The sequence below is a fragment of the Peromyscus maniculatus genome, chromosome 13 (genome assembly GCF_049852395.1).
Source record: "Peromyscus maniculatus bairdii isolate BWxNUB_F1_BW_parent chromosome 13, HU_Pman_BW_mat_3.1, whole genome shotgun sequence".
Taxonomy (NCBI): Eukaryota; Metazoa; Chordata; class Mammalia; order Rodentia; family Cricetidae; genus Peromyscus; species Peromyscus maniculatus.
The window spans coordinates 40,394,069-40,411,278 of record NC_134864.1 but is presented as its reverse complement, the minus strand read 5'-3'; the positions used below and the strand labels follow the sequence as shown (position 1 = coordinate 40,411,278).

At 42.4% G+C, this 17,210-nt stretch overlaps 1 protein-coding gene across 2 annotated transcripts in view; it reads left to right on the top strand.

Annotated features, from left to right (window-relative positions):
- Positions 1-17,210, top strand: part of Arpc2 (actin related protein 2/3 complex subunit 2) — a 33,821-nt gene that overhangs the window by 6,930 nt on the left and 9,681 nt on the right. For both annotated transcript variants that reach the window (XM_076550119.1, XM_006972208.4), the window contains 5 exons: positions 4,033-4,067; positions 5,701-5,813; positions 11,025-11,070; positions 13,455-13,641; positions 14,531-14,624. In XM_076550119.1, the coding sequence (XP_076406234.1) occupies positions 4,033-4,067; positions 5,701-5,813; positions 11,025-11,070; positions 13,455-13,641; positions 14,531-14,624 (475 nt within the window). The remainder of the gene's footprint in view (positions 1-4,032; positions 4,068-5,700; positions 5,814-11,024; positions 11,071-13,454; positions 13,642-14,530; positions 14,625-17,210) is intronic.

The window sequence follows — 17,210 nt, the reverse complement described above, 5'->3', positions numbered from 1 at the left end:
ACTGGGTAAAGAGTTCCTGATCTTGAAAGCTTCCACAATTCCCAAAACTCTTCCAACCACAGCTTCAGAGTCTGGTCCTTTCTAAATCCACCTGGAAGAAAAGCCTAATGTATAGATTGTCTTCTGTAAGCCAGGTACTGTGCTGTCCATTGTGTGCTTGTGCGAAAGCACACCACCTATGTTTTAAAGAGCTTCATTTAATTTCAGTCTGTGCCTATGTGACAGATTAGCATTGAGAAAACCCAGGGTTTTAAGAATCCAAGAACAAGCTGGAAGGTTGCATGAGTCTTTAATCCCAGCGCTTAGGAGGCAGAGGCAGGTGGAGCTCTTGTTCAAGGCTATCCTGGTCTACAGAGTGAGTTCCAGGAGCAGCCTGTAGGCCGACTTCTGTGTCACGGGGGTTGGGGAGATAGTAGACTATTGTGTGCTAAGGACTGTACTTGATTTCCACCACTGTGATTGCCGAGATTTATTGTGGGGCACAAACTGAACCTAGTGGTAGTTGTGTGGCGTGTTTTTTGTTTTATTTATTTATTTATTTATTTTAATTTTATGTGAATTGGTGTTTTGCCTGTGTGTATGTTTGTGTGAGGGTGTCAGATCTTGGAGTTACAGACAGTGGTGAGCCGCCATGTGGGTGCTGGGAATTGAACATGCTGGGTTAGGAGTACATGCTGGAAGAACAGCATGTACTCCTAACCACTGAGCCATCTCTCCAGCCCCCTGTGCACATTTTATTAAGATCCTGCCACTCACTACTGTGAGAACTATAGGAACTATTGTCTCAACATACCTGTAAATTAGTCATGAGGCACTGGTTGGGAAATATGAGGTGTGTGTGTATCATCGCTATTAAGCTTCATGACAGTCTTGTAATATGGCTCTTTTGTCCCCATTTTGTAAAAGAGGAACTTCAGAGACAGCCACATCTGAAAGAATTAACACTCCACTCCAAAGGACTCATTTACATGTGTCCGTGCACATCATGAAATGAGTGTGGAGGTCCCTTACACAGGATACAGTCCTCGCCTTCCACCATGTGACCTCCAGGGATTGAACTCAGGTCCTTAGGTTGGTAGCAGTGCCTTTACTCACTGAGCCATTTTGCCAGCCCCCAGGACTTGCCTTTTCTCCAAACTTGCTTGAACCTGAAGCTTGAGCAGATGGTAAAACAGGAAATGCTTCATCTTTTTGGTATATTAAATGGACCCTTCTATTACCATGATTTTAAACCATAAAACGGCAGAACAAGCTTGGTGTGTGGTGCCCCCTGTAACCCCAGCTTTGGGAGGTGAAAGCAGAGGATCATTTGTAGCTCAGAGCTTACAGACTACAGACCTCCAGCTCCTAGACAGGTTCTATTCGTTTTTTGTTTTTTGTTTTTTGTTTTTTTTTTTTTTCAGGACAGGGTTCTCTGTGTAGCCCTGGCTGTCCCGGAACCTGCTTTGTGACCAGGCTGGCCTCAAACTCAGAGATCCGCCTGCCTCCGCCTCCTGAGAGCTGGGATTAAAGGCATGGGCACCACTGCCTGGCTTGTTCTCCTGTTCTCTAGCCCAGTACCTTAGCAGCCTTTCTCCTCCAAACCTTTGGTGCAGCCTTGAAGAGTGAACTAAAATATTAATGGCTCTGGTTTGATAGATACTCCCAAGTCATACAGCAAGGTTCTTAGAATGGATCTGAGCAGTTTTCCCAGTAGAGATCCATGCTTGGGGTGCCTTCATGCCTGGAGAGACTCAGACCTTCCATGTTTATGACTTAGAACGTTAGTTAAGGTTCTTAAGTTGATTTTTCTCGGGTCTGTTGATGAAGTAGTAAAGCGAGGAACTCTCTTTTTCCTGACTGAGTTCAAGCCTGAGGGCTAAGGGGAAAAGAACACCCCCAAATAACCCCACCCTGTTAAGTCAGGCAGTGTGATCCCTGACTCCAGGACTGCCAGGAGCCCCTCTAGGAGGGTGTGTTTGAATGCTTCCTCTACCTGGGGCATCTTCTTAGTATTTAAGTGGGCTTTCTTTATTTTTATTTTTTTGAATTATGTATACTCTTGTGTTTTAGAGGTAAAGAATGGTTTATTGTCATTCTTGCCTTTCTTTCTTGGCTACAATTTGAAAGTGAAAGCTTAGGAGCAATTTAAGCTTTCTCTTGTTTTGGAAGGGGCATTCATGTGTTGAGTCAGGATTTACCTCCAGCTTGACATTCAGCCACGGATGATTGAACTCTGATCCTCCTGTAACCACCTCCCAAGTGATAAAATATCATCTAGCCTCACCTCCTTTTTTTGTTTGTTGTTGGTTTTTTGAGAGATAGTCTCTCTGTATACCCCTGACTAGCCTGTAACTCACTGTGTAGATCAGGTTGGCCTCAAGCTTGTGAGAGTGAACTCTGGCCTCCCAACTGCTGGGAATAGAAGTATGAACCACCATGCTTGGCCTTTAGTCATCACACTTGGGTGGCTTTGCAGAAGCAGAGTAAACTTGGATCTGTTTCCTATGGGTAGGTTTTTCTCCAACACATACACTTAATAAAAAGGATGTCATTTAGCTTCTTTATCAGCATTTAACAGTCATAAACTACGTTAGATAGTCCATTATTGCCTAGCAGAGCTGGAAGACATCTTGGTCCTTTCACAAGTGAAGGAGCAAAGAGAGGACATAAAAGATTCATACTCAAGGGCTGGAGAGATGACTCAGCAGTTAAAAGGACTTGTTGCTCTTACTGAGGATACAAGTTCAGTTCTCAGCACCTACGTGGCAGCTCACAGTTGCCTATAACTCCAGTCCAGGAGATCTGATGCCTCTTCCAAGGCTCTTTTCTTGCACATACATGGTGTGCATACCTTCATGTGTAAATAAAATATTTTTTAAAAAGAAGATTCTCACTTAAGAAGAGGTCTTGGGCAAGGGGATAAAATGTGGGAGTGTGGATATTTTGTCTGCCACAAGTGAAAGACTAGAATCGGGCCGGGCGGTGATGGCGCACGCCTTTAATCTCAGCACTCGGGAGGCAGAGGCAGTTCGAGACCAGCCTGGTCTACAGAGTGAGTTCCAGGACAGGCTCCAAAGCTACAGAGAAACCCTGTCTTGAAAAAAACAAAAACAAAACAAAACAAAAAAAAAGGGAGGTGAGAAAAAGGATGTAGGAATTCTTATTTGTCCCAAAGCATAAGCCTAGAGAAAACGATAAAAATGGAAAACAGTGCTTTGGCTCTACTTGGTGATTTTTTTTTTTCCAAGTGTTATTTTGTGCCATACTTCTCAGAATGTAAGACCTCTGATCCTTTTATAACCACCTCCCAAGTGATAAAATATCATCTGGCCCCCATCTAGATGATAGAACCAGAGCAAGCTTGATGGAATGTGGCAGGTATTTTGATGATATGAGGAAAAAGGAAAGATGCATAGAGAGGATTACACATGATCTTTGGGATGGAATAGCACTTACTGTTGGTCGATGGCTTCAGATCATCCTTTCACCTTAAACAGAGTAGAACCATTCGACATGATCATACTTAGCCACTTTTTTTTTTTTTACCACTTTTCTGTCTAGTATTTTACTTCCGTAGGCACTGTCCTGTGGGAGAGGTCTTAACCAGAATGAGCACCAGCTGTGGCAAGCGATTGAACAACAGTTGGAAACAAGCTGTAGGTGTCCTCTGTCTAATCCTCCACCTTAAGGAAGTCTAAAGGTTCAGGCCCATGAGAGAATGAATGTGTACTCTCTTCATCTGTAAGCCTTGCGTTTATATAGAATGCTTCAGTTTTAGGTAAAAATGAGGAGCCTTTCCAATTCCCCCTAAAAGAACAGTATGATTATTTTTCCCCATTTACATTTGATCTGTTTATTGATGCGTATGTGTGGATGTGCATGTCCGGCTTGTGTGTGAAGGCCAGAAGACAGCATGCGTCAGCTCTCTCCCTTCACCTTGGGGATCCATCTCAGGTCTCAGGTCCTGAGGCCTAGCTGGCAAGGGTCCCCATCCACTAAGCCATTCTATCCTACAGTTATCTTACCGAGGGCCTTTCTGTTGTTTTACAGAAACAAACCAGAAGCTGTAGAAGTAACATTTGCAGGTAAGTGTCCTATCTCATCTCTTCTACGAGAAGATGTAATAAAAAAGAAACCAGTTTTGGTGGATTGTGTTTTGCCTGCCTGGCTGTCTGTGCTCCATGTGTGTCCAGTGCCCGAGGACCAGGAGAAGGCATCAGCTCTCCTGGAACTAGAGGTGCAGAATATTAGAGCTGCCATGTGGCTGCTGAGGATTGAACCTGGGGCCTCTGGAAGATCAGCCAGTTCTCCTAGACACTAAGCCAGCTTTCTTTCCATCCCTGAAAAGAAAAGTTTTGATTGTCAAGTTTTTTTGAGGCTTTCGAGGACTATTTCATGTGTTTATAACATTACTAACTGACTTTGGAGTTAGGTAAACTATGTAAAGCTACCTTACATATCTTAGAAGTCTGGGTTTTGTGTTATACAAAGAACCGTCTTTCTACTTTGGAAATCTAGTAGCCATCGTGTAAGTTTGCATAGCATTTGGGAGAGGCGAGGTAGGAAGGTGCCAGAGCTTGTTTGTCAAGTCAGAGCAGTGGTGCTGCTCTCCATTCCCTGATGGCCAGGCATGGTGACCCAGTCTGTAATTCCAGCACCCAGGAGGCACAGGCAGGTAGATTTCTGTTGGTTTGAGGCCAGGTTGGCTTACACAGAGAGTTCCAAGCTAGCCAGAGCTACATAGTGAACCCTGTTTTAAAAAATCATCATCATCATAATAATTGGCTACTCATATGTGACCTTGGAGATTTGACAGCTAAGTACCGTCTAGAAAGGCAAGTGTTGGTCTAGACAACGTGAAAAGTCGACGTGAAAAGACTTGTAGCCTGAGGCAGTTGGTTCCCATCCGTGCCTCCTAGTCACTAGCATTGCCCAGTCCTCGTGGTTCTTGTGATTCCGTGCAAGTTCTCTGCATTCTGGCCCTGGGTACCTAGCTTCAGCAGTGATACAGATGAGCTCAGCTCATGTTGTAGTGCAGGAAGAGAGAACCTGAAAAGAGAAGAGGCCTAGAGATTAACAGAGACAAGATAATCATCTGTGTTTTCTTGATCTTGTTTCTATCCTAGTTCAGATATTTCAGATAAGAGTGGTCATAATTTTTTTTCAGGACAATAAGTAATAGTTGAATAAGTTACCAGGTGTTTAATATTAAAGTAGATTTTTTTTTTGTTTGAATTTGAGCATGACTGATTGTGGTTATGTTGATGTAAAATTATCTCTATCTCCCAGAGATACATCTTGAAGTATATATTGATCAAATGGTGTGTATGAATTTGCTTTGTAGTGAATCGGGGTGAGAGCAAGTATGTTCTGAAAGAAGAAGGGCCATGTGCTGATCAGCGTTAATGCTGCATAGGTGGATGAATTTGTTTATAGCTCTTTCTCTTGAAAATGTGTCACAATGAAAGTTGTCTTAAGGTTATTTTAGCACAAAGTGTGGTTACGGTAAAAATAGCTTTGTAATTTTAAGTAAGACCAAAGAGAGGGCCACTGAGCAATTAATTCCACAGCAGTTTTTCTGTTAGCTTCCCAGCGAAATCACAGTGAACATCATTTACTTGCACGCTCCTGTCACAGGTCTCGTGGCCAACCCTGTGGTAGGTGCTGGGAGATTACTCCCATCTCCAGAGTAAGCAGTCTTTCTTGCTTTATTCACAGATTTTGATGGCGTCCTTTATCATATTTCAAATCCTAATGGAGACAAAACAAAAGTGATGGTCAGTATTTCTTTGAAATTCTACAAGGAGCTTCAGGCACATGGTGCTGATGAGGTAAGTCCCTCATTGGTTTCCTTGGACTCTTTTTTTTTTTTTTTTTTTTTTTTTTTTTGGTTTTTCGAGACAGGGTTTCTCTGTGTAGCTTTGCGCCTTTCCTGGGACTCACTTGGTAGCCCAGGCTGGCCTCGAACTCACAGAGATCCGCCTGGCTCTGCCTCCCGAGTGCTGGGATTAAAGGCGTGCGCCACCACCGCCCGGCTGGTTTCCTTGGACTCTTAAGTTTTCTTCACTTTCTGTTGGCTCCTTGCCACCCAGAGAATGGGGCTGAACCACTTTTCCGGATGGAGGCTGCTTTACACAGCTAGCCCAGGGCTCCGTTTCCCACAGTGATGTGAGGAAAACGTGTTCCAGATAAGAGTTTGGCTCTTGGTTTGTTTGCTTTTATCCTGGAGAAATAGTGATGTTCCCCAAGCAAATATTAAAAGCTTTTTTTTTTTTTAAGGTCTCATGTGTAGTTCAGGCTGGCCTTAAACTGTCTACATGTTTGAGGAAGACCTCAAATTCCTGATCCTTCTGCCTCTACCTTCCAAGTGCTAGGATTGCAGGCGTGTACCACCACACCTGACTCAGGATTTATTCTTTTCAGATTATTTGGGCTATCCAGATTTTAAAAATAATGGAAACAGAACAGCTAGTCCTCCAGAAATAACAGAGAATATTTTCTTAACTAGTACAAAATAGTTACGGTAACCATTAATAAGACCGGTTCTGTTCCGTATTTAGAATCTTATCAAGGCAGGCGTGTAATTTGTGGCTTACTAACTTCATCACCTTGGTTTTCATTTTGAAGGTCGAAGCATAAGTAATTGCTTTATAGTTTTGTTGTTGTTGTTAATATTCTTTAGCGCTAACCTTTACAACCATCTCTTCCTTATAACTACCTTGGGGGAAGTAAAAAGGGCCGTGTAGGCCTTGTGCCTCGTGCCCTGGCTTTGGGTAGCTAGAGTAGGAGGTTTGGTTCCTGTTGAACTGCAGTTGCTCTGGGGAGAGCCATTTATGGAAGAAAGAAAAGGCTGTTACACCAGTGTGTGCACACTGTGGTTGGGTCTCAAAGCAGGAAGTATGACTCAGTTCCTGAATCAGTTTTCAAATATCTTCGCTTTAACAAACTAGGCTCTCCCTTATCTGCTCCGTGAAGACACAACCATTTCTGTCTCTTTCTGTAAAGTGGTGGCTTCTGAACAACATCAGATTTCTGTAATGAAAGCTGTTTATCAAGGAATCTGATCCCAAACTTTATAATTTTTTACTGAAATCAGACTTAGTAAGCAGAATACTAAGAACTGTAGGGAGTTGAGTCTTTTATTGTTCAGATGCTTTTAATTTGCTCAAGGAAGAGAAGAAACTCAGGGAATGTGAAGTAATTTCGTCATCAGAAGGAGAGGAGCTGGTCTGCAGCTCACAGCCAGACCAGGCTTGGGTTTCTTAGACTCTTTCCATCCTGTACTTGGCCTGCTGGTGAGCTCCGGCTCCCACTGCAGTTTTCATAGCTGCCACACCAGTAGGTAGAGAAAGTGACATTCCCAGTGTGGGAGTGGAGCGAGCAGTAAGTGACTCCCTGGATGGGCTAAACAGTGACCAGCCTGGGGTAACCACGGGAGGCTTGTTGTTTCACAGGCCCTTTTAAAGGCAGACCGCTCTGGTGCTCGGGTAGGCAGATCTAATGGTGAATTGTAAGTAGACAGGTCACCTCCACTCTTCTTTCGATGGTCGAAAAAGAGGCACAAATTTAAAAGTGAATCATTGAAGTGTAAGTGAACAGTGTGGTGCACACAACTGTGATCTCAACGATGGGGAGGTGGAGGCAGGAGGATCATGAGTTCAAGGCCAGTGTGATTACACAGTGAACTTGGTCTCAAAAAAAAAAAGAGAGCCAACCCAAAAAACAGATGCCAGTGGAACAGCAGAAAAATGTTCAAAGGTTATGCTAGGAACAGAGAAGGGCCTTCAAGATGGCGCAGTGGGTGAACGCAGTTGCCGTGCAGACCTGATGGCCTGAGGTCAGTCCCTGGAACTGTGGTGGAAGAGAAAACTGGACTTGCAAAAGTTGTCTTCTGACCTCCACACTTGGCACAGCACTCACACACATGATGATAATCATAAATTTAAAAAAGTATTTTTAAAAGGAAAGAGCGCTGGGAGGGGGGCGCAGTGGCACATGACTTTAATTCCCAGCAACTCAGGAAGCAGAGGCAGGCGGATCTCTGTGAGTTCAAGGCCAGCCTGGTCTACAGAGCAAGATCCAGGACAGGAACCAAAACTACACAGAGAAACCCTGTCTTGAAAAACAAAAAAAGAGCAAAGGAATTAAAAGTGCTATAAACATGACTGAGTATTTGATAGATTTCAGAAAATTCACTTGGTAAAACTAGAGTTAACCCATATTGAAGGGGCTTTGGTTTCCCCCTTTCTTCAAATACCTGTGGTTTAGGATTGTAGCTCAGGGAGCATGCCAATATTCTTTTTTTTTTTTTCTTTTACCCCAGACTCTTAGGAGAAGTGGTACATGGAGCACCTGAAGGTCAAAATTCCATGTGCCACCAACTCCTCTGTGACCTTGAAACCTTCCCTGAAGTTCCTCTTCTGGAAAAGCTCACTTTGCTGTGTGATCACCACTGAGGAACTGTACCAGACATTTCTTGCTTTTCTCTTTCTATAAACAAGTGTGATCATGAATTCACACTTTGGGGTTCACACTGTTACCAGATTCTGTAGATGAGATTTCTTCCTTCCTTCCTTTCTTTCTTTCTTTCTTTCTTTCTTTCTTTCTTTCTTTCTTTCTTTCTTTCTTTCTTTCTTTCTTTCTCTCTCTCTCTCTCTCTCTCTCTCTCTCTCTCTCTCTCTCTCTCTTTCTTTCTCTTTCTTTCTTTCTCTTTCTTTCTCCCTCCCTCTCTCTCTCTCTCTCTCTCTCTCTCTCTCTCTTTCTTTCTTTCTTTCTTTTTTTTTTGGATTTTCGAGACAGGTTTTTTCTGTGTAGCTTTGGTGGCTGTCCTGGAATTCACTCTGTAGACCAGGCTGGCCTTGAACTCACTGAGATCCGCCTACCTCTGCCTCCCGAGTGCTGGGATTAGAGGCATGCGCCACCACTGCCTGGCTGTAGATGGGATTTCTAAAGTGATCAAGTATAGAAATTATTCAGTGAACTATTTCCATGACTTTACTTAAGACATTTCTTTTTTTCTTTTTCTTTTTCTTTTTCTTTTTCTTGACTTAAGACATTTCTAAAGAATATCTGAGGGGCTGCCCCAGAGGGTATAGCTCCACAGGGAAGTGTTTACTGAGCATGGACAAGCCCTAGGTTTGGTCTCTGGCATCACCAAGAAAAGGAGTGGGTTAGTAAAGAGCCTTATTAACCTTTGATGTCTTTTTGTTTTTTAGGGTTTTCAGGTGGAACATAAATATGGTTTATTGTTAGTTTTTGTTTATTTTAATGCTATCTAGAAATTTTATTAAATATAAAATGAAAAAGAACATTTATATACCTTTGGACAGTCACTGAATGTATACAGGGTTGTTTTGACTCTGAATACAGCAGTAAGCCTGACAGGTTCTGCCATTACGGAGCTGGACCCTGGTGCCTAACTACTAAAACTCTATTTTTCTATTCTTTTTAAAAATTAGGTTGTCTTGTGTGTATTCATGAGTATCTTGTCTGCATATATATCTTGTGTACCACATGCTAGGAGAGAGCATTAAGATCCCCTAGAACTGGAGGTACAGAAGGTTGTGAGCTGCCATGTGGGTGCTGGGAATTGAACTGGGGTCCTCTGAAGAACCACCAGTGCTCTTAACCACTGAGCCGTCTCTCCAATGGCATGTGTAGCTCTTAGCCAACAAGACAAAAGTTTGTTTTGCCTTTGTAATTTGATAACAGGGTAGCTGATACTTTGTGATGCTGTAGACTATTAAAGGGTTATTTGTGGTAAGCGTTAGAACTTGACTGGATGCCTATAGACAGAGCCTGTATCTTCCTGGACACATACCTGGAATCCCCAATCTTGGAAGGTGGAGATAGGAAGACCATCCTCAACTACATAATAAATTAGAAACCAGCCTGGCCTGCATGATCCCTTATCTCCATAAAAAGGGAAGCCGTTCCTTTCCACACTGTGGGGGTGGGGGTGGGGGGGTGTTAAGTGTATTTTTTACCGTCTGGAGCAGTGGTGTCTCTAAGTTTTTAGTGAAGGTTAGTAAATGAGTCTGGTCTAGGATTTTGTGTTTGGGGGGTTTACTTCTGTTTTATTTTTAGAGGTTTGAGACTTTTTACTTGTGGTTTTGAAATAGTCTCCTGTGTAGCCCAGTCTGGTCTCAAACTGGAGATCCTTCTGCTCTAGCCTCCTGAGTGCTGAGATTACAAGCATGGACAACCTGACCCAGCCCCAGGTCTATGTCCAACTGTTGAACATATAAAGTCTGCTAAGCCCTGAAAAGCTTCTCAGATTGTTCATGATTTTACTACATACTTTGTTTCTGTCTCCAGATATATTCCTTTCCACTACTTAATGTGTTCCTTACACACTTAAGTGAGCTTGGTTCCTTCCTAAGTAGGATGTCAGTTGAGGGCGAGTTCACCAGGTAGAGAAAAATGAGGGGGAGTGTAGAGGGGCTATTGTTTGTGCTCTACTTCCAAAAGCTGGAATGTAGTCAGCAGAGTAAGGTGTCGGGTGTCCAGCTCGCTCGGACACCATTGTGTGGACACACTGATATTACTAGCCAACTGAGTCTGTTATCCGTTGTCCTTTGCAGTAAAGCCAGCTACCAGCTAGGTCATTTTAAAGCATAAAAGATTAACACACTGACAGAAGTCAGTGCCCAGAAATTGGTTTTTATCTTTTCATTCACCTAGGTTAGATTTTCAGCCTTTGCTTAGTTGATAATTGATGTAATCTCTTGTCATACCTGCATCTTTCTACTCTCAAAGAGGAAAAACTTGAGTGCAGTGTAGATTCTGAAAAGAGTAAAAATGGGAGGGGTGTGGTCAGGTTCGAGAGACAACCCCTGAACTAACCTTGGGATTGTAATCCAATTCTATGAGAGATTTGTTTGGTCACTCAGTGAATTCACTTCCCCTCTAGTTTGCCACCCACCAAATGAAAATTAAGCATATAAATTAAGAAGAGTTTATCACAAGTACTGTGTGTTTTAAAAATAATGAAATTACCATGGGCTTTGGAGTAACTCTTTTTTTTTTTTCTTCCTCTCCAGTTATTAAAGAGAGTATACGGGAGTTTCTTGGTAAACCCAGAATCAGGTATGTAGAATGCTAGCAGCTGTGGAATTACGGCAACGCACCATGTCCTGTTTGTATCAGGCCTTTTTAAGCTGCATTTTCATTCTGTAAACTGCGTCTGCGGGAGCCAGTTCTTGAGTGAGCTCCCTCTGTAGCCGTTAGTCAGGGAGATGCAGAATGGCTTAAGAGTTGGCAGACACGTTATTATCAGCACCCCAAATGATTCTTCGAATCTTTTAGCAGAGGAGCCTCCTTTGTCTGAGCAAGTGCCCTTTGAGCAAAGTCCTAAAATGTTCTTGGGAGACTGGGGAGATAGCTCAGTTTGTAAAGCAGTTGTCTCAAAAGTATGAGGGCCTAAGTTTGAACACCAGTACCTAATTAAAAAATAATGTACAGTTGCAATCCCCAGTCCTGGGAAGATCACAGGTGATCAGTTTAGTCTAATTGGTGAGTCCTAGATCTCAATGAGAGCTCCCTTTTCAAAATACAGGATGGTTAAGAGCACTGGTTGCTCTTCCTGGGGACCCGGGTTCAATTCTCAACACCAACATGGCAATTCACTAACATTTATAACTTTGTAAATTAAAATAAAAAACAGTGATTAGCTGGTCGGTGGTGGCACACCTTTAATCCCAGCACTTGGAAGACAGAGGCAGGCAGACCTCTGTGAGTTCAAGGCCAGCCTGGTCTACAGAGTGAGATGCAGGACAGGCATCAAAACTACACAAAGAAACCCTGTCTTGAAAAACCAAAAAAAGTTACAACCTCTGGTAACATTAGTGTAAATAACTATGTAAAAGCATCTTATGTTTATCAGCTTATTTAGGCAGTTTTGGAAAGTGTATCCACCACATAAGATTGATTGTTTTTGTTTTTAATTTTTGGAAAGTATTATTGTGTATGTATATGGGTAGTGTGCACCATACCATGCTTATGGAAGCCAGAGGACAGCGTATTGCCAGTGCTTTCACCTGTACAGAGGTTCTGGGATGAACTGAAGCCATCACAGGGTTTAGAGCAAATGCTTTCCCTTCAGCTGTCTCCCTGGCCCTTGATTGTCACTTTGCATCCTTGGTATGTTCTGATCCTGTCTGAAGTCTCACTTGAGGTCAGACATCAGCTATTCTTCACTTTTTATGTGGACTCTGAGAAACAGCAAACATCACCTCTTTGTTGTTGTTTTTCAGATTTCCCAAAATTGAATAGTGATTGTTACTTTTTTTAATATTTACATGGCAAAAATGAAGATTTCAATAGCCTGTGCTCTCAGAGATAAATAGGGAAAATAGGGCCTAAGGAATAACTTTATAATAATAAATACTAGAGAGGCTATAGATATTTGGGAATGGGCGATCCATAAGGTTCTGGTAACATTCTCATTAGTTACTGTTTTTAAATGATTCCCAGTGATTTAAAGGTATTCTTGAGAAAACATGTATAGACTTTGGAGACTGTTAATGACTTGAGTAGCCCTTTTCCTGGCATTCATAGGAGGAGGCAGGGTTGCTTAGTGGTGAGTAGACATGATTCTCAGTCCCTGTTCTGCCCTACTTATTGATGACCTTGTCCATAAATTCTGTGGCTGTTTTAGAGATAGTTTTGTTATGTAGCCCAGGCTGTCCTCAAGTCAAGACACCTCCCTCAGTCTCCTGAGTACGGGCATTGTAGGCCTGCGCCACCATGCCTAACTTAAATTCTGTACTTACTGAATCTCTTCCACCACCACCCAGACCCCCGGCAGATGAGGGCATTGTAGAGACTGGACAGTTTTCCAAGGTCACACAGTGAGGCCAGAAATTAGACCCACTCCTGATGGAGAGCAATGTATCTGTGTCTCCTGCTGTTGTCAACAAGGTGCTGCTTCTCTGAACCGCCTTTCCATTCTAAACAAGGATAATGTTGTGATCTGTTATCTGTCCTGGCATCTTCAAAGAAGTAGAATTCTGGAAACACTGGAAATACAAAGTCATTCGGATAGACACTGTTGGGGAAGTGTGTGTGTGAGAAGCAGATTTCTACCTTGCCCCCTCTCCCAAAGGGTTTGCAGTGGTGTAAGGGGATCAGATTTTATTCCCAGAAAGCTTCCACCTGCTGACCATGTAGGTGTATATTAATCATTGGAGAAAATATGTGACTTATACAGCTTGGGTCATATAGTCCCCCTTCACAACTGTCTCTAGGACCCTAAAGTTCCAGATTATTACTTCTCCCCGTCATATATTTATAACTGTTCATCTTTGATACTCCTTGGGATTTATTAACTAGCTATAAATATTTACATAATGTGGTATGGAATAGAGATGGGAAAGTGCCTCTACATTGTTTGCTTGGAAGATACAGGTTTGATTTGGCTTTTGTTGGTTGTTTTTTTCATATAACTTATGGGTGGTTTTTCCTCCCACCAGGATACAATGTTTCTTTGCTATATGACCTTGAAAATCTGCCTGCATCCAAGGATTCTATTGTGCATCAGGCTGGCATGTTGAAGCGAAATTGCTTTGCCTCTGTCTTTGAGAAATACTTTCAGTTCCAAGAAGAGGGCAAAGAGGGAGAGAACAGAGCGGTTATCCATTACCGGGACGATGAGACCATGTAAGTGTGGACTGCAGCTCTGGCCTGAGGGTGGCCTCCATATGACACTGACTGAGATACAGTGTCAGCCAGATGAAGAGAAATCCTGTACTGTCCTTTAAGGCACTGCTTCTAGGAGTTTTTTGTGTTTTCATGTTTTAGGCTTACTTATTATTTTATGTGTGTTGGTATTTTATGGTTGTGAGCTGCTTTGTAGGATGGGAATTGAACCCATGTCCTCTGGGAGAGCAGCCAGTGCCCTTAAACAGTGAGCCATCTCTGCCAAGGCAGTACTTTTTTGAGTTCTTTCAAAGGAGTTTCCCATGGGCTCAGGAGATAGTCAGCCTTCACAGTACTTACTACTTTTCAGAGGATTTGGGTTCAGTTCTCAGTCCACATGACAACTCATAATCATCTGTGACTTTAATCCAGGGCATCTGACTGCTTCTTTGGGTACCAGGCACACATGCACAAGTATACATACAGACAAAACACCTGTACATATTAAATAAATACATGAAAAAATTTTAAGGTGGCCAAATAATCAGGCACCAGAGGCCAAGCATTGATGCTGTTGTTGCAACTCTTAAGTTATCTGTGTACTATGTATGGATCCTATCATATATAAATAAACTTTTTATAAATGATATTCTAAGAATCACTAACTTAAAATACCATGTTGTACCTTATATATAAAATAAACAATCTAATTTTGTTAATTCCACTTCCTTCTTGGGAATGTATTTACTGCCCTGACTTTTTTGACTGCAAGTACTAGTCTCTGGCACACCTTTGTTTTACTGAGTTGGAGACTTTGGACTTTACCCTTCTACTTTACTTACAGATAAAGTTAGTGACAGAATCTTCTGATGCTGTACTTAACTTACATTCCTGAGTTTGTTTCCCTCAGGTATGTTGAATCCAAAAAAGACAGAGTCACAGTAGTCTTCAGCACGGTGTTTAAGGATGACGACGATGTGGTCATCGGAAAGGTCTTCATGCAGGTATGGAGCAAAAATCTTCAGGGGACATTGTGCTGTAGATAGTTAAATCTTTACACACTGTGTACATAGCCACCATATGGGGTAGGGTTGTATGTAGCTCAGTGGTAGAGCATTTGCCTAATATGTGCAAGGTCCCTAGTTCAATTCCCCAGGACCTGGGAAGATGGTAACAGAACATACATGTATGCCATAGCATAAGAAAGACAAAGTTCTGTTGACATTGGAACTTGAAGATGTAAGGAACAACCCTGTCTGGATTTGCTTCTTTGTTGCCATGGTAAAACACTTTGGCCAAAAGCATCTTGGAGAAGAAGGGGTTTGTTTCACCTTAGACTTCAGATCACAGTTCATCACTGAAGGAAGGCCAGGAGCTCAAGAACCTGAAAGCAGGAACTAAAGCCGGAAACCCTGGAGGAGAGCCCCTTACTGGCTTGTTCTCCGTGGCTTGCTGAGCCTGCTTCCTTACACAACCCAGGACCACCTGCCCAGGGGTGGCATCATGCACCATGAGCTGGGTCCTCACATCAATCATTAATCAGAAAAATGCCCCACAGACATGCCTTTACGACAGTCTAATGGAGGCAATTCCCCAGTTGAGGTTCCCTCTTCTCAGGTATGTCTAGGTTTGTATCAAGTGGACAGAAACTAGCCAGCATGGCCCCCTACCAAATCCGTGAATGTTCTATTTCTTCTGGATGGTTCTAGCCTTTTGTAGACAAGGCAAAAGGGAGAATTAATTTTGACTGAATATTAACTATCCTTCCTTCCTGTGACAGAGTTCTTGATCTAAAGTGCGGTCTCATTTCCTTATCTCTTGTGCTTACTCAGTTTTATAGCAAGGCCTGCTCTTGGCTTGGTTTAGGCCCCATGTCTTTTCAGAATGGTGAATAATGAAATCCAAAGTAAGAGCTAACCTATAGTAGGTGGAATTGTGGCCTGACGACAGGAGAGCCTTGCCACAGTTGGAATGAGTCACCATAGATTGCCTTCTGCTAGGAAGAATAATGGGATTTAGAAGAACATTTTGTCTTTGGGATTCTGGTGCAGTGGGACTCGGCGTATTGTAGACCCATTGTGGCTGTGTCGGTTTGTCTGCCGGCCAGTCGCTGGCTCTCGGACATGACAGCTTATTGATCAGGAGGTATTCAGGCTGCTGCCTTCTGAGGTGGGTCAACGTTCAAAATGTAATACAAAGTCTTAATACATTTTTCAGTTCCCTGGCAGAATGATGAGTGTTGTTTTGTTTTGTTTTTTTAAATTCTGAAGCAGCCAGGCTTGTGGCCCAGCCTCTAATCCAACCCCTTAGAAGTGTGAGGCAGGAGGATTGCTGCAAGATGGCCTAGGCTGCTACAGAGTAAGACCTTGCCTCAATTTTTTTTTTTTTTCAAAAAAAAAATATTAAAGCAAAATCTTTTTTTTTTAAATAGACTTGAAGGAGAGCTGTGCTTATCAAAGCGAGGCTTTGTGTACAGCCTCCTACCTAGCCAGGAAAAGTTTCAGAATGCTGTCCTTGTTGATGGCTTCGTGTTGGGACTGACTGACTAATCAGAGGTTCCAGTTTGGGAGTCCCTTTGCCAAAAAGTGAAATGGTGATAATTTGGCATTTGATAGTACTGGGCTTCATGAGGAAAACAGGGTATGTATATATACATGACTCTTAAAAGTAAGCCCCAGACAGACAGCCCATAATATTTTTCTGCAAAATTAATGGGAATTAAATGCAGTAGTTAAGAAATTGGACTAAATCTAGGCTAGCAAACTAATTTTAAAAGCTATGAAGTATAAATTTAGATTTGGCTGATTAGGGGATTTTGTGTGTTTAATTTTTTTTTTTTTTTAAGTCTTGTACTTTGTTCCAGGAATATCCCAACTTATTTTTGTACTTTAGACAAATCTTACCTCCTAGAGTTTACTGTAGGTTTGCTCTGTAGGATTTTTTTTGAGGCTCTTTTTTTGTGGAGGGGATATGAATTTAGACAATTCCTTCTAAGTACATGTGGTAAGACACTTATCTAAATGGAAAGACAAACCTATTGTAGTGGTTTTGGTTTTTATTTGTTTGTTGTTCTGCCAATGTTTCTCATTGATGAGTGTCCCGTGATGTGCAGCCCAAATGCTGTGTAGGACTCTCAATGCCATCTTCTCTGACACCTTCTCCAGATCAGAGGCTAGGATGGTTTACTCTGAATAACCATAGAGACCAAAATAAATCACCTGAAATTTTTCCTGTATCCAGGAAAAGTTAGTTTTGTTTGGCTTTTCTTTTTTCCTTTTTCGTTTAGTTCCTATTTTGCCTGTTTTTTAAAACATGCAGCCCAGGCTAGCCCAGAACTCAGTGTTTACTGGGCTATCTTCACACTTGGAGCAGTTCCTTTCCCCTATGTGCTAGAATACAGGGCCGGCTACCACAGCTAGCACATGTTTATGTTAAGGTACACACCATGGGGCTGGAGAGATAGCTCAGTGGTTAAGAGCACTGACTGCTCTTCCAAAGGACCCAGGTTCAATTACAGCATCCACGTGGCATCTCACAGCTGTCTGTAACTCCAATTCCAGGGGATCTGACACCCATGGCAAAATACCAGT